The sequence below is a fragment of the Physcomitrium patens genome, chromosome 8 (genome assembly GCF_059467195.1).
Source record: "Physcomitrium patens ecotype Gransden chromosome 8, ASM5946719v1, whole genome shotgun sequence".
Taxonomy (NCBI): Eukaryota; Viridiplantae; Streptophyta; class Bryopsida; order Funariales; family Funariaceae; genus Physcomitrium; species Physcomitrium patens.
This window is the reverse complement of record NC_143417.1, coordinates 9,328,202-9,352,690: the sequence shown is the minus strand read 5'-3', so window position 1 is coordinate 9,352,690 and position 24,489 is coordinate 9,328,202. Positions and strand designations below refer to the sequence as shown.

Genomic DNA, 24,489 nt, shown 5'->3' with positions numbered 1-24,489 from the left:
TATGACAAAAGCCCATATATTCTATTACTTTTTTTTGTTTTATATACAGCACAAATCTTGTGTCTTTATAATGTGCCTTTAATTTTTTTTGGTTGCTCCCCAGTAAGTTCACACAAAATGCTACCAGAGGCAATGAACTCTAAAGTGCAAACACCTCACTCCTTTGACATTGTCCAAAATATTTCCAGGTGCCATCTTAATCCCTTTCAGCTCACTCTACTTTGGCAAGCGGCATGGCTGCAGTTGCAAAAACTCCCAAGCTCATACACAATGTTGTGCACTAGAATGAGGTGACCATAATCGTTGTACCCCAGCACACTAGCATTGTATTTCTTCACACAAGGGCAAATACTATCCTTGCAGCCAAAGTGGCATTCATAGGCCTGGGTTTGAACCAAGACGTCCTTGTGTAGATTAACAGTGGTGATGTAATTGAAAGTATCTGGAGTGTCGACCTCCACGACATTCACTACACAAATTGGAATTTGCTCCACATCCTCGAAAATGTCACAAGTCAACAATAAGCCAAGAGAAGAGAAGAGAAGACTCCAAGCTCGGTTGCCCTCCCTCTCTCTGAAGGACAAACTTGTATACAACATTCTGTAAATTCCATGTCATTAAGAATTGGCAACAATAATTCACATGCCAAACTAGTGATTCATAAAGCCTATGAGTATGAAGGCCAAAATTCTGCCAAACATCTCGGACTTTAGTGGAAATTATCAAGCCAAAAATCCATTGCAAGCTAAAAGAACCTACTCCGCAAGTCAATCATCCATGTTCTTCCAATAATTAAACCTTAAAAGACACTCCAGCATATGAGTGAGACACTCCAGTGACGCATATGTCAGTGGGTTATAAAATGCTTCCTGAACCTGCAAGTACAAGCTTTAAAGTTGTTTGATTGATAGAATCCATAGTGTCGAAGGATGAGGGACGACAATGTTTGATATGATTATTTTGTGTTAGTGGTTTGTAAATGAAATTGTGTGAGAGAAGCCATAACTTGATTCATAGGTTTAATAGATTGAAAACAATTCAAGGGCATCTGTGATATTTCTGTAGTTGTTGTGAGTTGAAGCTACTGTATGATTTGTGTAGGAACCTACAGAGGCCATGACAAACCTGATGCTAATTCAACGAGGGCATGTGAGTGTGAGTGTGTAAAGGGAGGTGTGAGAAGGGGAATGTAGGTGAGTTGAATAATGGATAGCTGCTGGTGTGATTGCAGTGGTGGCAGGGGATTTGCATGGGGCCCAAGCACTACACGAAAACACATGCTTTGGGCCCTAGTAAAAACTATAAAAAAATAGGAATAGATAGGTTATCAGCCCAAAGGGAAAATTTGCAATTATCACAAAGTTGAAGGGCATGTGTAATATTATCAAAACTTGAGGGATATTCTTGATATTTCAAGAAAATTCAAAGGCATGTGTAATATTTATCCTTGAATAAAACTATTCTTTTATAAATAGTCTAAATATATAAACTTATGTCTTGATTCAAACCATTGTAAGAAGTAAAAAAAAGTTGGATATTTTATTTTTGAAATGGTTATTAATTGCAATTTTTTGATGCATGCTCTAAAAGCCACCTGTGGAGATGGAGTTAACTCAAATTTTAAGAAACAACCTTCTTTATGCTATTTAAATAATACTTGCTGTCTGCTTCATCTTTTTTTCTTAGGGGTTTTAGAATGATATTTCTAAATATGGATCTAACTTTGTGACGTTTTCCAATTTCATTCAATCAAAATATTTAAAAATAGTATCTTCTCACCTTGTCTGTCTGTCTGTCTGTCTGTCTCTCTATCTATCTGAAAGAAAATATAATTATTAATTATCTTCGCTGTTTAAATTCAACTATACATCTTTGCGAAATAAAAACATTTACATGCCAGATTTACATTTTTGTTAGATTCACTGCGTCCAATCACAGAGATAGTTTTACAAAATTATTTTATTTTATTTTCTATTTTTGAAATCATTCTCTCCGACACAATTTGTCCACATGTTGTGGTCTGAAATTTTGTTCTTTTGGCACACCATACCCTTGAATCCTTCATCCTGATGAAACGGGGTTCTTGTTGCAGGGGTCGGTATTAGAGTTCCAGGGACCTTCCCAGCCTCTTTTTCTTTTCTTTTTGTATTGTTCTTTTTAAATATATTTTTTTTCCTCTTTGGTTTCTTCTTCTTCTTAAAACAGTAGGGGTTGACCGCATCGGTATCGGAAACAATCTTACAAGCGAGTGCTCAACATCGTTCGACTCAACGAATGTGATCCAGGCAAATTTCCACATGTGAGAAGATGGTTCTTCTAAATGCCAAAAGAATTAAATTATTTAGGTGTAAACAGAGAGAGAGAGAGAGAGAGAGAAACATTCACATAAATATATTTTTTCTTTTTTAGAAACATAAGTTAACTCCATTGCTGATGGAATTTAGGGCAAATGCATATTGATCTGGGATCAGGACCATGGGTGTTGTAAAGTTACCTCAGAGGGAACGCAGTTCTACTCTATGCATGTGTCCTGCGGATAGCTTTTAAAGTCTTTCTCAAACAGGCTTTGCCATAATCCATTACCCTACATCGGAGAATACTTTCTATATCACATATACATTTCTATTGTGCCACGATGAACAGAACTTACACAACAGTAGCTAAATTAATGGATATTCGTCCAACAGCTTCAATATCGTCAGATTCTTGTGGCTCCTCATGCGATGGTCGTCACAGTTGCTTCAGCTTCATTCAATGAGGACCGAGAGCTGATCTAAAATTCCTCCTCTGAGATGCGGGCTCTCCACAACAGCAGCAAGATCCTCGTCAAGGTCCGCGAACGAGTACTGTCCAGCCTCGATATCTGTATTACAAGCAGCGATGCAAAGGTTAGAGCCGCAGTCGATCCTAGTCTAGTTTGTGGAAACATCGAAGGTACAGAATTAAGGAACTAGACTCCACGTATCCAAGCGACTTCCAGAAAGGGGTTGCATATTCCAGGATCAAGTGGGTCAGAGGGGTCAGAGCGGGTCGGAGAAGACAGTAGTGGAGCTGACCTTCAGCTTTTTCACCAGAAGGCTTTCCGCCAGCCCAGGCGAGTTCAAGCACGCTCCGCCAAGTTGACTTATCAGTGCTGCAGATCCACAGCATAAATGCTAATACCAGCAGCCCCAGCGGGACTATGCCTACCCAATCGCAGCGGTCACCACTCAGAAGACACTTGAGCACAAGCACCCTGAAGATACAAGAGACCCCTCTTAGCAATGCTTCGTCCTTGACACACCAGCACAAACGAAGAATTAAACAGCTTGAGGGATTGATACTCCTGGAAAACAACGAAGGGATAGCGTTCTGTACTTCTTGGAAGCTTCAAAAGCCATGAGATAGAGTAGATCCACGGCGCCAGCCATACAACACCAAATCACTTGCAATCAAGAACTGAAACCTGGGCCTAAACAACTTCTACTGCAACCTAGAACCCAACCCAAGAATCGCTTGAACTTGTAGTCAGAAACTCTCAATGCTCACGCTTCCATCTTCCTTCTACGGCGATCCAAGCAATTAGAACGTCCAGCCAGGAGGGTTAGGGGAAAGAGTGCATGTCTCTCGTGCTCTTAAGACGACCCAAGTCTAACGACTGCGGAGCAAGGTTTAAACCAAGACTCCCATGGGCCATGATCCCAAGGCGATCCAAGCCATGGGATCGTCCAGCGAGCATTCATATCGGGAAAGGGAGGTGGAGGTGGTAAAAGGGGGTGGACGGTATCGGGGCTCATGCACTCAAGGATACCAATTCCATAGACAACGCACCACGTTTGCATTCCACCAGGGAGGGTGGCATCGATCTCAGCCTGTGGGAAGCTTAGCGAAGATTCAATCGAAGGTCAGGGAGGAGGCGTTTGGAGCTCTCACGATCCCAAGGAGGACTCAGCCGCTGGATCGTCCGTGAAAGAGGGTGGAGGGGTGGAAAGGGGTGGGCGGTATCGGCGTTTGGTGTGCATACCGGAGAAAGGGCCTGGTTGCTTCAACACTAGCCTTACGAAAGTGCAGTGAAGGTTCAAATCAGGAGCAGGGAGGGGTCGTGATCCCGAGGGGCGTTTTTGAAAGTGCAGCGAAGGATACGAAAGTGGGAGCTCTTGGGGCTACAAAAATGGAGTGCCTACATGTGAAGCTGTGCCCCCGACACCTCCCCCAACCTCCATATCGGTACTACGTGGACAACAGTAACAAGGACCGCCCAAAAAGCCCACCTGCTTATGTCTAGAACCTTCGATGCACTTCCGAAAGTCCACCCTCTCCAACGAAGGCTTTTGCCGGAATCCTCGAAATTCCTAAGTTTCATAAGCAATTCCAGTTCCTAGCGAGTTACCGTGAGCTGGGCTGGCCGGGACTGGGCGACGGTGGCTGCGTTGTTTTCCCTGCAGCCAGGCAGAGGTCCACCACAAAAAAAAAAAAAAAAAAAAAAAAACAGAAAAAAACAAACAATTCTCTACATCATCTCGGTGCAATCTGCCAATTTTTACTTCATCCGCCGATCATCCGTTGTGTGTTGATTCAGAGGTGGATAGGGGTCTGTTTACTTCACCCCACTGGTCGGTCATCCATGTGGATCGACAGGGATGGATTCCGGCTAGCTGCTTCAAATTTGGTTGGCAGTTTAACGATGGGCAACAAATTCTTGAGTAGCACACAAAACATTGGTTGTAGGGATTTAGGGTTTACGGTTTTTGTTTATTTTTAAATAATTTTTTTTAAGGCTATTAGGCAACAAATTTTTACTAAAGTATTTTGGTGTGTGTGTGTATGTATATATATATATATATATATATATAAATCTATTTGGATATTTTGTTCATTCAATATTAGGTATCAACTAGGTAAGTGTTTTTCTATGGTTGTTATATAGATGATCTGGTTAGATTGGTGTTTGTAGTCTAATTAAAACGTGTTTTTGTAAGATAGGGAGACAAGCATATTACAAAGTAGATTTTATTTTTCTTTAAGGGTTATTTATTTATTTGTTGATATAGAAATTCAAGATTTGTACAAGTTGAAAACATGGTGTTTTGAATTAGCATTTCATGACAAGAAAGAATAGGCTGTTTCTACCAAATTAATGATTAGTAGATAATATCTAAGTATAAATAAAATTAATTCATGTTTAATATTTTTTTGAACAAAAATACTAATTATGCTAATTATAAATTAAGAGTAGATAAAATTACAACAAATCACTTAACTCCTTTTATCTACATGCACAACTAAGAGTATTAAGAATATAGAGTAGCTATTAAGGCAAGCTCATTCATACTTTTGTATATGATTACAATACACTAAATACCATAGAGTTTTACTTAATTACTTTGTCACATCTAGAACCAAATAGGTGTTTAGCTGTTCAAAAGTCATTCTATTTTTTAAGCAGTGTGAGTTCTATTAATGAATATTAATTAGTAGAATTATTTTAAAATTAATTTTAAATTACTTACATACAAAATATTAAGATTATATAATCTATTTGATTATTTAATTATTTATTATAATTTAGAAGGTTTTATTAGTTAAAAGATTCTTATTAGAAAAAAAAAGTCATAAAAATGGAGTCCTAGTAAATCTTAGAAGCAATTATATTAGTTGTTTTGATATTTTTTCTTCATTGTAAGAATTAGTGTTTAGTTATTGAGACCAATACCTAAATTGGCCTTCTATCCACATGTGTTATTCATTCAAAACCTATAAATTTTAATTAGTGAATAAAAAAAGCATAAGAAAGAACCTCATGTATTTTTAATTATTTATGTAAAAATATTAGATTTTATTGGTTTAAATTGATTTTATCACTATAAAAAATTATCTGTATGGAATAAGTAGCTTTAAATTAATATTAATATTATAAAATATTATAAATATTTTAATAATATAATTAAAATTTATTTAAAATTATTAGAAAATTTTAGAGCATATTTTTAAGATCTTTGTAAAAATAATTTTACTACCTTAAGAAACCATAATGAAGAATTTGAGCAAGATTTGAAGGCCTTGAAAGGTTCTTAAAATGGGTGGGTATTTTTAAACACCATAGTATAGTCAAAAATACAAAAGTGGTTTTATTAGTAGAAAATGGAAGGACTAACAACTAATATAGTGGTTGTAAGAATAGAGGTACACATATTTGACATGGGTTGTAGCACCTTAGAAGTAAATATAAGTACAAGACTAAGGCCTTGTGGATTTTCTAGGAAACCCATGTATATTACTCATGAGCCTTGGTGAGGCCCAAATATTTAATTTCTTAAGTAAATTTTTCTTAAATTATTATTTTTTATTTATTTTTAAAGTATTATAAATTATAATATTAATTTTATAATAATTTTTATTTAAATATTTTTCATGTCATTAGAAAGATAAAAAATTGTTTATATAAAAATATACTTTTTATTTTTTATTGAATAAATATTTAGTGAATAAAGTGTGAATATTTTTTGGAAGGTGTAATTATTTGATTGCATTTCTTTCAATTTGTTTTTTATTTATTTTTATATATTTTTAATAAATATATCTTCTAATTCATACTACTAATTATAAAAAAATATAATTACAAAAAAATTGAAATAACTTTTTAGCAAGTTTGATAAAATATATCATGAATTCTTTACTAATAACCATAAAATATAATAGAATAAAAGGTAAATTTAGTAATATGATTGTAAAAGAAATCAACACCTATAATTTATTTTCTTCTTGGTTTTTTTTTTAAAAATAATTCTAGCAATTTTGAAGAAAATTCTAGTCTAAAATTTTAATCAAAGTGAAAAATTCTAGACTAAAGATCTACTTAAATAATAATAATAATAATAATAAAATAGAAAAAGAGAGGACAAAATATTTAATTTCCTCTACTGCAATATATTCCAAAGGAGGTTGAAACACCATATCAAGAAGAAGATTAAATCCCAATTTATATAACTTGATTTAATCATTGGATTTTGGAAGGATCATAGTATATTGTTTTTTTTTATTATTATTTTTTTAAAAGAAATTAAAAAATCAGTGTAAAATAAATTTAAAATAGAGCTTTAATATAATGGAATGTGATATGTGGAGATAATTTCTTCTATAGAGAGTAAAGACATTGGCTCTTTATAGAGGTTGTTTACACAATAAAGACTATTTGAGTAAAAAATTGCAGCTCAATGGAATTTTAGGTGAATATCAATCAAAAGAAATTGAAAATCCTACCATAGAAAAAGTTCTATTTATTATACAAGAAGGTAGGAGGATTGAGCCAAAGAAAATTATACATATATATTCTGTTTAAAATAAATTATTCCATAATTTAGACCTTGTATTTTATTTATGATTTCAAGTAAGTGAATAAACCAAATGTAATATTCAATTTTCATAAGTCATTGATTTAGCATTTATCATAAAATACCTAAGAAACTATCAAATACTTCCTTTGCTTGGTTAAAAAGCCAATAAAATCCATTTAGACAAGAAAGCTTTGGTTTCATCTTTTAGATAGATAATACTAAAGCCACCTTCTTCACAATATATCCATGCTACTTTGGACCAATAAAAAAAATAATATTTTTTTGTAGAAAATTTTAACTATTAATTTAATTGTTTAAATGGCCTTTATAAAATAAGTCCATATGAATAAATATATATATATATATATATATAAAATAAGAAAAGTAAAATATTCATTGCAATGATGGCTTGATTTGCCACATTGAATTTGAATAGAGCATCAACAATCTAATTTTTTTATATCTTAATTGATAAAAAATTAATCAACATCTTAAATGTACAAAGAAATATCATAGGTGGTTTCAAATAATTAACTAATATTTGTATTAGTTTCCTTTACTCATTCAAATTGATTAAACTATGTTGGTTTGTCAATTATTTCAAATTATAAGTAGGCAGTGAAATTAAACTAATTTATATTTAGATCAAAAGCCAAGCCAATTTGTTTAATAATTTTAACCAAATAGAAATTATTTTCTTCTTCTTCATGGACAATGATTAAAGAGTCATCAATATATTGTCTATGTTAACTTGTTCATTAAAATAGAAATATCTTACAGATAAGATAAACCTTTGAAAAAGAACATTAGTTTGATTGAGTTAAATAACCTCTTTGAAAATTGCTTGGAAGTTTTTTTGGATTGATTTGGTACAAGTTTTATAAGAAGTATTTAATAAAATAGTGGAGCTTAAATTTCCCACTTTGTTTTTTTTATTTCTTTTTTGCAAACAAATAATATATTATTTTGTAGTATAATGTGAGAATCAACTTTTAGCTAAAATATTTTTAATTATAATAATATAGTTATTACTAATGATATGCTAGAAGATCTAAAAAGATTCAATATCTACTTTCTTTAGATTGGCTGCTTTGCCTTTTGCTGTGTCTTTAATAACTTCTTTAAATTTATATATATACAATAAAAAAGATAAGATTTTCTTCACAATCTCTAAAACTTTGTGCAGAACATTATTTAGCATGATAGTTGTAGCTTTTTTAAATTTCTAAAACCTTAATATTTGTTTTTGAAAAGATTAAAGTATTTTTTTTAAAAAATAATCTTCAAATATTAAAGGTCTCTTTGTAATTTACCTTGAGCATTTTGGAATTTTTTGATGATGGATTTTTAATGACAATTTTTAATTGTAATATAAATGCTTTTTCAATAGTATCTTTTATTTGTCTCAATTTAATTTGAGCTGGTATTGTCTTTCCTTCTTATTACCAATTTTCAAGTTTATTGAGGGATATTTTTACATATTTAAGGCAAGCTTAAAAGCCAAAGCCTTAAAGAGTTTCTTAAAGAATAAAACAGACCTTATATAATTCACTTTATAATTTGATATGCAACCTTGGCTTTAGAGGCGTTTGTTCTCTATAAAAAAAAATATATTAAATTGTATAAAAAATTGTATACAATGAATAAAACATCATTTTCTATTATGATGAAACCACATCATATTAACTTTATTGAAGAATCTAAAAATCAAATGAACAAAATAATATTTAATTTAAGATTTTTAGATTTAGATTTAGATTTTTTCAATTAAAGAGTAAATTCAACCAAAAAGTGACCAAATAATATGTTTTATCTTCTTTTGCAATAGTCTTAAATTTAATTTTATTAAAAAAATGGCCAAAAAATAAAATCTAGCCTTGCAAAGACACTTATTTTTATTTATTTTTATTATTTTATAAAAAAATTAATTAACCACCTTATTAGATTCATAATTTTTTTATAATTCCAATAGATTTTCAAAATATATCAAAGAATATGATCCATAACCCTCTATTATGTATGAAAGTACCTATATTACTAACTATGTATTTAATTTTTTGAAAGATTAATATACAAATATTCCTAAGTCCTATACTATCAAGATTTTTTTATATAAATTAGGGCTATTTTTAGAGTATAAAAACCAATATTAGGCCAGAAAGGATTTTCTAATTCTTGAGCCTTCAATCTACAAAAAAATTGCTTGTGAAGAAAAATAATATCATATTTTGAGTAAATACTTTGGATATATCTACATTGCTTTCATCTTTTTGAAATGTCATTTTGTTCTCTCACATTAAAAGATAAAATATTTAACTTTATAAATTATTGGAAGAAAAAACATTTAAATACATCTCATTAATTAGTATTTTTCTTTGTAAAGTTCTAGAGTATCCATTTTTGTAAGCTTGAGAGCCACACTGATTACCTTTTTTTTACTCATAGAATCCAAGATATAAGAGAGTTTTAAAAATTTCCAAAGAAATATTAATCTTTAATAATTGATAATCTATATTTTATGAATCAAAATGGTGATAGGAATGTAAGCTAACTTTTTCTTTGTAAAAAACAACTACCACATCCATTCTTGATTTTATATGAAAAAAATGGATTTTTTTTCTTTTTTTGGACCACTAATATCTTAAGATTTTGTATATCAAGCTATATTGAATTCTTCACATGTAGAAAAATAATTAAATAAATCAATTATCTTAAGTTGTATTTGTGCTTAAAAATCATCCATGACCTAATTGCACAGTACAACCTTGTTAGGAGCATGTAAAATTACCTCTAACTTAAACATGTGTATTTAGTAAGAATATGAACTTTTTTATAGAAGTGAATAATAAATTTGAATCCTATCCATGATGTCTTTTATATGTACCACCTTTAGTTTTGATTGTGGAAGTGAAAAATCTTAATTGTAAATTAAATTATAATTTTTATTTATACAAATCAAAAAAATAATTCTCATGTTAAGATATCAATATCAAAGGTTTTTGAATTAAAAGGGTTCTGGAGTTGTTGAGCTAGAAGCAAGTCTTCAGTAAAATAGCTATGATATTTAGCCTCTATGCCTATGAGGTCTCTTTTTACAAAGTAGGATTGACTAGGTGAACTAGAACTTGCAAGGTTGTAGCTTCTTAAGCTTGAAATATATATCAATCTAGAACTTGCAAGATTATTGTTTGTTGAGCCATCAAAGATGCAACCTATTGGCTCCATCAATTGAGTCAATTTCTACTAAATCTTAACTACAATCTATACCAAAAATAAATTTAAATGTATTAATATTCCTCCACAGCATTGATAATGTTGTAATGTACCAAATGGATATTACTAATAAGCCATATGTAGAAGCAGATTTTAGTTTCATTTGAATTAGATGCCTAAACTTATATATATATATATATATATATATATATAATTTCGTTATAAATGACAAAGATACTGAATAAGGCTCAAGTTCTAAATTTAAAACTTTAATGGATAAAATAATTGATTATAAATAATTAATCATCTCTATTATTGTTTATTGATCCATTGATTAATAAGTAAGAATGTTGATGACTTGTTTGGTATATATTGCAATTAAATTACTATTATTATTTTCTTTATTTCATATCTTTTTATTATAATAATTGCTATATTTGCTATAGAATCTTTTTAATAGTTCATTATAATTTGTAAATTTGGTTTTTCTATCTATTTAGCTTGTTTAGATCTTGCCATTCTAATGACTTTTGGTAAATATTGGTTTAATAATCTCCATAATATACTTACCTCATGACTTTGTTTTAGTCTTGAGATATTATTGAGCAGCTCAAATTGCAGCATTGAAGTTGTTTGCAATTTCTTTTGTGCTTTTATTCAAGTTATTAATTTTTGTATGGCTTTATTATATAGATTAAAAGTTTTTATAAAATCATTTAATGTTGTGTTATGTAAAAATTAGCTTAAAAATGGATTAAGCATCTCAATATGAAAGGATGTATTCTTACCTTAAAGTTGGATTTACAACCCAAAAATAATATATAAGGTGATGAAAAACTCTTTTTGGAAATTTTGAATAATCTGAGTAAGCTTCCAATTATACTAAGTATTCTTTATCAACATCAAAAAAATTCTAAAAAAAATCATATTACACTCTAATCAGCTTTAAATAAATCTTTAAATCCTAATTAAATCCTAAAATAATAATAAATAAATCCTAAAGAAATATTAATCAAATCTTAGTTAATTTTAAAAGAATCGTAATTTTTTTAATTTAAATTTAATCAAATTTTAATCAAGTCTTAATTATGTTTTTAAAAAATTCTAACAAATCAAAATCAAATCTTAAATATATGTTATAGAAAAATTAAAATCTCAATAATTATTAATTTAATTATTTATTTTGCTTTATAATATTTATATTTTTTTAATCTATTAGTTGAAAGAAGTATAAAAAAATTTAAAAATACCAAATTCATACATTTGAAGAAAATGCTTGAGATCTACTTGGATGTTAGGCATCTTCTTTTTCTAACATTAATATCATCTTATGGTATAAATAGCTCTTTTTTATATAGTTAATTTTCTCTCAAAATTTTAATTTTAATAATATTTTATCTAATTATTTAATTAAGCTTAATTTTATAATATACATCTAATAAAGATGCATTCAAAATTCTTCAAAATTTCATCTATATATTTACAATAAAACTTACATAATTCACTAAATTATAATATTTTTTTATTCTACAAAATAATAGAATCACTCAAAACAATTGTAACTTTGCAAAGCTCTTACCAAGTCATTATAAATTCAAATCCTTCAAAATCAATGCTTAAAGAAACTCTATCAAGTTTTTTCTCTAATACTAATCTTTGATCAATAAAAGAGCCTCAAATTTGCCTACCTCAAGTTTATCTACCTCAAGGTTTGATTTTGATCCTTGTTCACAATCGGTCCTTTCTAAGTATCAATTTTAGATTTTTCTAAGTAATTTTTGATGAAAATTATTTTTTACTTTTATCCAAAATACCTATAATGATATTATTGATAATCTATTTTTTAATGGCCTTTCAAAGTAAGTAGTAGTATTTTTTTAATAAAAAAATAATATTAATATTAAATTATTTATTTATATTTTAAAATTAATTAATTATTATATTTTTTATTAAATTATATATATTTATTTATTTATTTCATCCAATAGTCGTATTACAATATAACAATAGGCCAATAAGTACAACATACTAAAGAAGATTCATTGAATTTTTTAATGGTGATAAATGAACAAGAGCATCTACTTTTAATCTCAATTCACTGTAATTTCTCTATAATTATACTTTACATTTTATTGTTTTCTATGCTCTAATGACACTATCTTTTTTTGCTTCAATACTATGTTTGTATCTTATAATAGTTGTAATATTTATCATTGATTCCCTTATTATAAAATTCAATTAAGATATAAGATTGCTAAGTTGTGAAGAGAATTAAATAGCTCCTTTAGGTTGATTTTTAAGAAGATCTAAAATATTATATATGATTAAATCTATTTTTTTTTTATGAAATATTCTATTAGCTCCTTTTCTTACTTCTATTTTCTTATTTCTAATCAAAATAAATCCATTTGCATTAGCTACATTTTTATTTGATATCTTTTTCTAAAGAGAAGTTGGCATATTTATGGTTTTGGTAGTTAAGTCTATTAGCACCTTTAGAAAGTACTTTTATTGTCTCAACTATAGACTCTTTTGAAGGTGTATAGATCAATATCTATGCTTATATTTGATTACGCCGTGCATTCTTTTATTTTGTGACTAATTGCTAGACAAAAGTAACATCTTATTAAGAGTTTTAAATAGTCAATATTAAAATATTTTTTAATATTCAAGAATGATTTATTTACTTGAATTTCAAAGTGCCATCCAAAATCTAAATCCATCTCCTTAAAAAAAATATAGTTTTGTAGATTTTTTGTTATGAAAGCCATGTCTAAGTACCTTGTATAATTCAAATGCAATTTAAGAAGTAATAGTGTAGAAGTATTTTAGAATTCTTGTCAATAAAATCTAAGTAGAGATTTTAAATGTAGCAAAGAATTGGCTTTTATCTTGCTTCAAAATTGCTCTTAGATTAAATATTAGATTTCAAGTTTAAGAGGTACAAAAACGAAACTTATATCTATATGGCAATTAAACAAGAATCCAAAATTTAATCTCTCTTTGAGATATTTTAAATATATATAATCAAATCTAAGTTTCTTTCAAATAGAAATAATATCTTCTATCAATTGTTTAATAATTTTTTTAAAGTTTTTGAGACTAAAATTCTCTAGTTTTTCTCCCATAAAACATGAAATGATGGTATTTCAACATAAATTGTTTATTTTTTGTTTCACTACATCTTAATCAATTGCAATTTTATATAATTTGGTACAAATAGGAAGATTTTCATAGATTTGAAAAAATCCAATATTAGAGAATTTTTATAATAAAAGTTTTGCTAGATCAAACCAATTAACTTATTACCATACAATGCTATTACTTTGCTTACTTCTTCTAAATTGATACATGGATGAATAATGCATAGATTATTTTGTCTTTAATTAGCAACAACTTCAATTATCCAACACCTTCTCTAATGAATATAGTATATACTGCTTTGTACCACTATATGCTATAAATTTTAAAAATAAATTCTAAAAATAAATTCTAAAAGTAAAAAAAATTAAAAAATAAAAAATCTAGTATTTTTATCAATTCTTATATACTTATTAAATTTTAAAAAATATGCATATTATCAAATTATATATTATTCAAATATAATTAAATATTTTATATTTATAATAATTTAAAATTTAAAATTTAAAAATAAGATTTTTTATCTGATAAATATTTTTAGTATGGATCTTAATTAAAGATTTATAAAAAAATCTTTATATTTATAAATTACAAATTATGTCAAGGCTAAAATTACAAAATTATTTTTAGAAGCAAGATATATTTTTTTTAAATCATTGCTAAATACCGCAATAAAAGTCTAAATAATACTCTAAAATTAAGTTTTATTTGACTTTGTAAAATTCTTGTATTAGTTTCAAAATTAATTTAAATATTGATGCCACTATTGCAACTTATAAAACTTTATAGTTGAGGTTGTGGAATAATAATTGATTGATTATACAAATTTTGGTCTTTTATTGGCTAATGAAATTAATCAAGTGTTTAATTTATAATTGAGTAATATCAGAGATGTATAATTTTTATAGAGTTCTTATATCATAAATAATACTTTGAATTTAAAATAAAATAGATTTTTTATAGCAAAAATTCATCAAGTAATATACTTTGTAATATTAGGATATAACATATATAAATAATATTATACAAACTAATTTATAATCTATAATAATCAAAGATGTATGGTTGCTCAATTTATTTGGCAATGATTTCAAGCTTAAACACTTCCATATATGTATGGTAGTCAAAGATTTGAAGTTACCTAATTCATTTTACAATAATGTTAAGCTTAAATACCTTGATATATCTAAGATAGTCATATATGTGAGATTATCCAATTCATTTGATAATACTAATAAGCTCAAGTACCTTAATGTATCAAAAGTAGTAAAAAATATGAGGTTGTTCAAATCATTTAGAAATGTTAAGCTTGAGCACTTCTACATATATATAATAGTCAAAGTTGTAAGGATGACTAATTTATTTAATAGTGATGTAAAATTTGAGCACCTCCATAATTTTAAAGCAATTAGAGATGTAAATATGCCTAATTTATTTAAAAATAATGTGAAGCTTGATCACTCCCTTATATATAATGTAGGTAAAGATGTAAATTGGTCCAATTTATTTAGCAATAATATCATGCTTGAAAACTCTCTTATATTTAAGGTAGTCAAGGAGGTAAAGTTGCCTAATTCATTTGGCAATGATGTCAAGTTTGAATACTTACTTATGTCTAAGGTAGTCAAAGATATAAGGTTATCAAATTTATTTAGTAATGATAACCTTAAGCACCTATCTATACCAAAAGTAATCAAAGATATGAGGGTATCTAATTCATTTGGCAATGATGCCAAGCTTGAGCACCAAATTTTATTTAATATATTCAAAGATGTGAGATTATCCAATTCATTTGGCAATGATGTCAAGCTTGAATACTTATTTGTATCCAAGGTAGTCAAAAATGTGAGATTATCCAATTCATTTGGCAATGATCTTAAACTTGAGCTTTTTTTCATATTTAAGATAGTCAAAGTTTTAACATTGTTCAATTCATGTGGCAATAAAGTCAACCTTGAATACCTACTTATATCCAAAGTAGTTAAAGATGTGAAGTTGCTCAATTCATTAGGCAATAAAATCAAGTTTGAATACTCATTTATATCTAAGATAGTCAAAGATGTAAGTTTGTCCAATTTATTTGGTAATAATGTCAACCTTGAATATCTACCTATCCTAAAGTAATCAAAGATGTAAAGGTGCCTAATTTATTTGGCTATAGTGTCAACCTTGAGTTTCTATCTATTCTAAAAGTAATCAAAGATGTAAATATATCCAATTCATTTAGCTATAATGCCAAGCTTAAGTACCTTGATATATTTAAGATAGTCAAAGTTGTGAGATTGTCTAATTCATTTGAGATTGATATCAACTTCACACAACCATCCATTTCAAGATTTTTTAAAGAATTTAATTATACTATTGACTTTGGTAATATTCTCAATTTCTTAAAATATTTAAATTGAGTTTTTTTAATGATGTCAAATGCTCTATTGTATTTGGTAACATATCCAATTTCGAACATCTTTTGGAATTAAGTTTTAAGAGTATAGCCATTTCAAAGAATGGCTTTGGAAGTCTTTGTATAAAGATAAAATTCTTCAATTATAAGATATTCAAAGTCTTGAATCTCTTCCAAATATCTTTATTTTTTAGCATATACCTTATTTTGACTAATACATTTTAATTTATATTGTATATAAATGATATATTTGATAAAAAATATTTTAAGTTAAGAGATTTTTTTAACAAATCAAAAGATGAATCTAATCTTCTTATATCATCACTTAATATAAGATTACCAGCATAGTTTAATAATCAAAGTGTTGATAAACAAGCACTTCCAATTTTATTATATAAGTTGTTTAGATTGTCATAATAAAATTTCTACAATTTTAAAACTACATAATTCCAATATAAAAGTTTAAAATTTTCACACAAGTCATGCACTTCCTATACATACAAAATTTTACAACAATGCATAATTTTAAACATATTTAATATTATGAACATTACAACAATGAATAATTTTACATCAATATACACTTTAAAAATATAAAAATATATAAATGATACAAATATGCTCTATCTCCAAAATTCAAAACTTTCTTATCATTATTAATTCTCTACTTATCATATAAATACCAATTCAAATACATTACCTTTTTTGAAATTTCATGAGATACCTTCAAATTCATGTTCCACATTTATATGTCTTTATATTCTATATTTATTTCAACAATCATTTTATCCATGTCTTATAATTGATCATGTATTCTTATAATTCTTTCTTTATCTACTTTTATCAATGATTGATTCATTAATGTATTAAATATATATTCTATATCTTTTTTAAATATCTTGTCTTTACTATTAGTCCATATTTGCAATGTTCTTTCTTTCAATATGCCTTGCAGACATTTACAATTATAAAATAAATAACATATGTCTAAAACCATACTCTTCTCTTCAACTTTCAAGTTGTCAAACTCACTTTCAATATATACCAAATCTTGTGGTCACTAATCTTTTCATTTCTATCAAATTCTCTTTTCTTTTTTAATCTTTGTAAAGCTTTCTTCCAACATCTCAACCTCTACTTCCCTCTTAAGAATGTACCTATAAATTTTAATCTCAATAGTAGACCATTACAAGCTTTTACAATCTATTTACCAACTTCAACAAGTTTATGACACACCTTGTCTTGATATCCATAAGAATAAGTTATAAACAATCTCAAATTTTTTTCTTCATCAAATTCTTTAATATTAATTCTACAAATTTCTATGGCTTTTCAATTTCAAGTTATCATAATCAATGTGCTATTATTACTAGCAAAAAAATCATGCATTAATACAACATCTTCAATTTGGCTTTGGTTCTTTACATTGTCAAATATTAAGATGATTTCTTTTTGAATCAATAGTGATTTTAAAATTTCTCAAGCATCCTTCAAATCCTTTGGTTTTGATTCAACTTCAAATTGTTTTAAAATGTTGCAAGAGGTTTTATAATAATCACCTTCATTTTCAATGTACTCAATAATGCATGAGGCATCATATATGTGCTTCACACAATTGAATGTGGTCTTTGCTATTGTGGTCTTGCCTATTTTACTCACCTCAATAAAATACAATACCTTCACTTTGCTTGTACATAATTGTGTTATTTGCAATAAACATTGTTCTCTACCAAATACTTCTTCTTCAACTTTATCAATTTAAAATGAGACAATAAACCATTCATTAATATAAACTAAATTAAAAATAAGATTTATAATATATATATTAAATTCTAATCTAGTTTTACAAATATGTGTTGCTTATATATAAGCATCTAACCATCACCATAATATACAAGTATGTGTAGAAACAAAACAATCAAATAAATCCACTCAATTTAATATGTATCTACCATAGATTTTGATACAAGGCTTATCAATAGTAATCTATCATGTAGTTGTTGTAATTCTATATTTTGACGACTTTTATCTTTTGATGTATTAAAATATGGTGCTTTTGCTAAATTATTTCAACCATAAACTTTTCCTTTAATTCAATCAATATTTCACAAATATTTACAAATTTAGGCCATTGCAAAGGATTCAAGCTCCAACACTCTTTGATGAGCTTACTCATCTCATCACAATTTGAAGATAAATTTAGTCTTTCACCATTTTCTATTTTTCTTAATAACTTTTTTATTGAATTGGCACCACCAAATAGATCTTTTTTAGAGAGCATCTTATAACATACCATTACAAATGTATAGACATCTGCTTCAAAAGGACTTATTGACATTATTTGAAATTTATTCTTCAATGCCTCAAGAGCCATGTATTTTGGAATATCATACACTTTTTTATCTGTTGAAGCTTTTGGATTGCTTCCAACTTTAATCTTAGACATTCCAAAATCTATCACTTTTACAATAACACGTTGAATAATTTTCTTTTCTACATTAAGCAAAATATTATAAAGATTCAAATTACAATGTGCAATATGCATGTCATGCAAGTAATGCATCCTTCTAGAAATTTGATACATGATATCAATAAGAAAAATATGAGATACTTTTTCATTTTTTTCAACCATCTTGCTCAAACTTATTTGTATAAATTCTATTTCTAAGTATAACTTTCTTGTTTTTTATTTTTTGTTTTTTATTTTGTTTGTTTGTTTTTTTTTTTTTTTTTTTTTTTTTTGTTTTTTTTGTTTTTTTTTTTTAGTTCCCATCAATCTCTACTTTCATTCACATTACCTTTTATTGTAAAAAAAAATACTTAGTCAAATTGAGATGGCTTAGACTTGCTAGAATGCCCACCTCTTTCATAAAAAAACTCATCATACTCAACATCCAACTTTTTAATTGCACAATCAAATTCCAACCACTTTGACTTGTAAACTTCTCCAAAAAATCCTTTACTTATACAATATATGATTTTAAGACTTTTCATGTTTGATACTATTTTTAAAGCACCAAATTTTCCACCTTCCATACAATGCAAGTCTTTCAAACTTTCCAATAGATGTTGTTCTAATCCATGTGTTTGAAAATGGTCTTCACTTTGAAATTTCAACCTTTCATATAAATATTTTTCATCATCTTTCACTTCATCATAAGCTACAACATCAAAAGTACTACACATATTGTCTTCAATTTTGTTAAGATTGTGCTTTACAAACACATCACTTGTTACATCACAAGAATGCTTCAAATCCCAAAGTAATTCATTAAATATTTTTTAGTTCTTCATTTGAAATATAGCTGCTTCACACCAAAAAATTTCTCTAAAATTCCTTATTAGTAAATAAGCTTTCTTCAATACAAAACATAACTCACTTAATAAAAGCTCATACTCTAATCCATTGATCTTACATGTCAATAGGCAATTAAACACCTTCATAACTTTTTCAATTTTCTTGTATAAATATACTCACTGTTTTCTAATCAAAATATCTTTTTTCTTCAACAAAACCTCTAATGCTTAAACATAAGATTCATATTCTTTTCATAAATCTCTTCCAATATCTTGGATATTTGATAGTATCAATATCTTGCATATAATCTTCATATTATTCCATATTGGGTAGAAATCTTTAATTTCAAAAACTTGATACAAACTTTTGCATCTTTAATAAATACTCCTTCATTAATTTCAAATAATATGCTAGGAAGAGCTACTTCATCTTTCAATTTTACCATATTACCACACATCTATAATGGCACATTATATTAATCATATATTTTAAAATATTTATTGCACATTTTTCTATCTACATTGTTGCTCTATGTACATACTTTTAACTTTTATAAATTGAACTTAAAATCCAAAGACTAAACCTTCAAACCTAAATAATCTTATAACTTACACTTAATTCTTTCATATATTCTAATAACATGTTTTTAATCTATAATAATAATGTAAATTTATTAAGCTTAAATACAATTTTCAACTTTAGCTAACCTTAAAACCTAGATCATAAGCCTAAACCTTAAATAACTATTATCCTAAATATCCACCTCCAAATACTTTGGTACATAACTAAAAAAAATCCAATAATAAGGCAAAAGTATATTCTACAAGATTTACATGCATCATATTGTTAAGTCATTTAAATGCATCCACTCTTTTTCTATTCAAAATTTAAATAAGCAAATAACAACTAAATCTATTAAAAACACAACAAGCTACAAATTGCACAAACCTCTATTTATAATACAACTTCTTTCTATCCCTTAAATAAAAATGAATTTCAAACATCTTATAATTTTTGTTTTTTTTTAGTTTAATTAACTTAAATACCATAAACAATAATATTTTCTCTACTAAACTTAACTTTGTCCACACTCATACGACCTCTACTTAGCTAGAAGTTAGTCTTAGAAATTAGATATGCCACAATTTCTTCCATAGCAATACTTATAATTATTAATGTTTGTAATATTGATTATATTGGATATTGCCACATTCTTAGAATCCTCAACCTTCTAAAATAAAATGTGACAAATAAAATGTTGAAAACATATTAATCTTCCCACCAATTCCATACAAATGCTAATCTCTAATGCCTCCATTAATACACATACACTATACTACAACATCCTACACATTTCCTTCACACATACTTCTTTACCAATAAATGCATGCAATCTCTGTATAAAATCTTACATAATCTTATAATACACCCTTAGTTGCAAATCAACTACATGATTATTTAAACACCACATTTTCTCCTCAAACCATCAGCAAATACCGCACATACATATATATATATATATATATATGTGTACATTTTGACTTTGTAAAGAAGACTCGCAGCTTGCAAGCGGGACCGGGAAGATGGTGGCCACTGTGAATGGAGGGCACTCTGCGGGGTTGAAGTTTTTGATCTACGGGAAAACCGCATGGATCGGAGGCCTGCGGGGGAAGCTGTGCACGGAGCAAGGAATCACGTACGAGTATGGGAAGGGGAGGTCAGAGAACAGGAGCTCGATTGAGCAGGACATCAGCACACTGATGCCAACGCACGTGTTCAATCGACTAAGTTCCCGTTTCAACGATTCAACTTATGTATAAAACGGAACTTAGTCGGAACGAAATGAACAGCTAGGGTTCATCCGATGACACATCCGCAGCTTAAAACAGAAACGCCGACTATCGAATCAACGAATTCTTACTTAATCCGTAACCGACCCACCGATCCACCACTCTCTACACCAAAAACCTCCCCACCAAAACTCATTTCCATTGACATCCTCGTCATGCACGCGACGAAAGCAAAAACCCCCAATAACCCACAGAGGTCGATAGAAACACACACCAGAGCAAGAATCGAGAGCTACGAACGCAAGGACAAATGATGAAACCGACAAAACACACCCAGTAGCTAGAACTGAAACGGGAAACTTGCGAACTCGCAAACTCATGCTCGAAACCCTAGACCAACACGACGGACCATTCAGACACAGGGAAAAGACGATAGGAAGTGGAAAAAACAAAAGTACCAACTGCGTGAGTTAGAGTTTGCAGACAAACCCTGAAAAACAAGACGATGCTCCCACGTTTCCCACCACCATCCAGCGCGTCAATTGGGCTCCGAGCGGAAGCGCTACGTGAAGAACGCCGACAATTCTAGAGATGCACTGGAACCTGTTCCGGCAAATGTCGATCGCTTTCACGCGATGGGCTAGATCGCAGTTCGATCAGAAGGGACAGACCGAGAGTCCGAAAGTTGACAAAGATAACCGCCTTTGGTAGGTTAAGTAAAACGATCCCTACAACCTTTAAATTCAATAAAGATTCGCATATTTTCTTGTACTAGAGCAGCATTCAAATGGAATTTCCCTTCTGCGAGACCAATATTAAGTGATGAATGAAGGTTTAATTTCCAGTTGCCAAGTTGCTATCTTTCACCTGTTTCGAATTCTTCATTCGTTTGCATGCTCTCGCTTGTTCACGGATATGTACAGTGACACGTACATCAGTCTATTCCCTGAAAGAGCTGGAACTTGGATACTAGATTAGAAGAGATCGGGGCCAGATAATGCACTCCACAATGCGACTAAATTGTTGGAGCAAATAACATATTGGATCTTCAACAATCAATTATACTTCCTTACTCAATTGTAGATTCCAGAACCTGCCAGTGTGTAGTTAGATAAAAGTAGAATGAGTAAATACAATTAGATCGATCATCTTCAAACTTCAATTAGAACACGTCACAGTTTCAGTTTTTCAAATGGATCATGGCCTCACCTTCACAGCTTGAAGGTTTTCCAAAGCATCGCATGCACGCAGCTCCTTTATAAACATGCACTGCTGAATGGGTTGGGTTGCGCATAATTTCTCAGCCACGCAAGTGCCAGTTTGATCGTAGACAACTAAACGAAGATAACCACCTCCCAAGATCCTTTCGATGGGTCACCAAGTGAGTAACCCAGATACAACAAGTTTCAATCCATCGGCCCCATCTGTAGCGCCATACTTTTCAGCACTCATCATATTTGGAAGGTCGACTTTGTGGTTAATGCACATGTTCACACCAAGAAACGTACTTGGAAGCCTAGTCAAAGACCAATGCTATGTGGTCACCAAGTAGACTTGAGCACGAACAATGCTGCTTCCCACTCTGAAACCTGGATGAACCATAAGCCCGACAAGTGCTTCAGATGGAAGTGCAGATTGATCAGTGTCGACATCGCTAGATATGCCAGGCACAGCGGACTCCATGTAAGTCGGGTTGAACTGAGCACCCTTGAGCACAGAAATCATTCTGGCTGGTGGTTGAAAGGAAAATGCGAGCCTGTGAAGCAGCCACACGGACACTGCAAGCTTGAAGTAACTCTCATAAAATTTGCTCGACGGATGTCGACCAACACAGATCTCGTCGCTGTGGCTAAAATCTCCAAAGAAAGCTTCCTCGCTGACTGTGTGCAAGAATTTTTGAAACGAAGTTCGTGAAGGGAAACATTATGGGGTCGATTGTCTGTTAGCAATGTAAGTGTATCCGCAACATTTGTGTATGTATTGTACTATTGAAAGCATGACTTAGACTGCTCCTCAAGGTCAAAGGTTTTGGTCAAGCAGCTGCCGATGTCGTAGCATACGCTGTTAAAATCTAAGAACGTCACTCTTGGCGTCTAGATCTGCAATCTCATCTCCAATATCACTTTTATCATCTGCTTAATAGATCTATGTTTCTTTTTGCAGATTTTTTTTTTTTTTTTTTTTTTTTTTTTTTTAATATCTTTTCTCAGTGCTGCTTCCTTCGATTGCTCTTTCTCAACTTGTTCATCTCCAACTTGATGGTCATACATTGTTTGTATACATTTCAACTTGCACCACTAAATATGCAAAAATTTTAGCATGTACACCAAAAATCAAATTCTCCAATTCTCCATTTGTACATTGAAAGAATAGTTGGAGCTATAATTTCTAATTTAAGAATGAAAAAAATTTTAAAAAATCTCTTCAGTTGATAGTATTTCTTTTATTTAAATTATCATATCATTATTTGGAGATTTGAATATATATTATAAAAATTCAAGTAGTCTCCTATATATTAAAAAATACATATTATACAACTATTATTTTTTATTATATTTATAATCTACAATAATTATAGAATTAGGTTCCATATTTGAGGCTTTCTTTTAAATTTTGAAAAATAGTTGTAAAATATGATAGTTTCATTATTAAAATTTAACTCTTCTACTTATTTTAACTATTACAAAACATACACAATTACAATATTATATTAATAGAAGTCCTAAAATATAGAACTATAAAAATTATTATAATGAAATAAAAGCTCACAACTTAATTTATATATATATATATATATATGAACAGTGTTTTAAAAAATATATATCATCCAAAGTATAGTTAATTGCAAAACATAAAACACAAATTTTAGAGTTGTATCATATTTTGTTTCAACTTAATCTAATTTTTTACTCCATCCTAACACTATTTTCTAAAAGGGATTGAAAAGTTAGGATCCATCCAAATATTTCATTACTATTATAAAATTAAGAACTGCAAAGTTTGTCAGCTATAATGATGTGTCTATTAATTTAATTTGATAATGTTTGGTAATATTTTATAGAAGTTTCAAATTGGCAACCATACTATAAGACATATACAAGTTTTATACAACCTTTTTTTTTAACTCAAATTCTAATATACATATAATCACCTCAAATTGGACTTACATTTGTTAGGTTTTTGTTTTTCAATATGAGATTTTGAAGGGTGAATCTAGATTCTCTTCTATATCTTTTCATCTAGTATATTATATTGGAATTATAATAAAACTAGAAAATATCAATAAAAAACAAAAAAAGAAACATAGTATTTATGTAATAACAAAAAATAAAT

The 24,489-nt window shown here is 29.0% G+C and overlaps 1 protein-coding gene and 3 pseudogenes across 1 annotated transcript; all 4 read right to left on the bottom strand.

Annotated features, from left to right (window-relative positions):
* Positions 1-2,370: 2,370 nt before the first annotated feature.
* LOC112286025 (uncharacterized) lies at positions 2,371-3,610 on the bottom strand. Its single transcript, XM_024527523.3, has 3 exons — positions 3,358-3,610; positions 3,057-3,235; positions 2,371-2,863 (listed from the first exon to the last, which is right to left on the bottom strand). The coding sequence occupies exons 1-3, from the start codon at positions 3,408-3,410 to the stop codon at positions 2,748-2,750; spliced, it is 348 nt and encodes a 115-aa protein (XP_024383291.1). The 5' UTR covers positions 3,411-3,610; the 3' UTR covers positions 2,371-2,747.
* A 13,202-nt stretch (positions 3,611-16,812) lies between these two features.
* Positions 16,813-17,950, bottom strand: LOC149988458 (disease resistance protein Roq1-like; annotated as a pseudogene).
* A 6-nt stretch (positions 17,951-17,956) lies between these two features.
* On the bottom strand, positions 17,957-18,754 carry LOC112285527 (light-sensor Protein kinase-like; annotated as a pseudogene).
* Positions 18,755-18,766: 12 nt separating this feature from the next.
* LOC149988457 (uncharacterized) lies at positions 18,767-19,690 on the bottom strand (annotated as a pseudogene).
* Between the last annotated feature and the right edge of the window lie 4,799 nt (positions 19,691-24,489).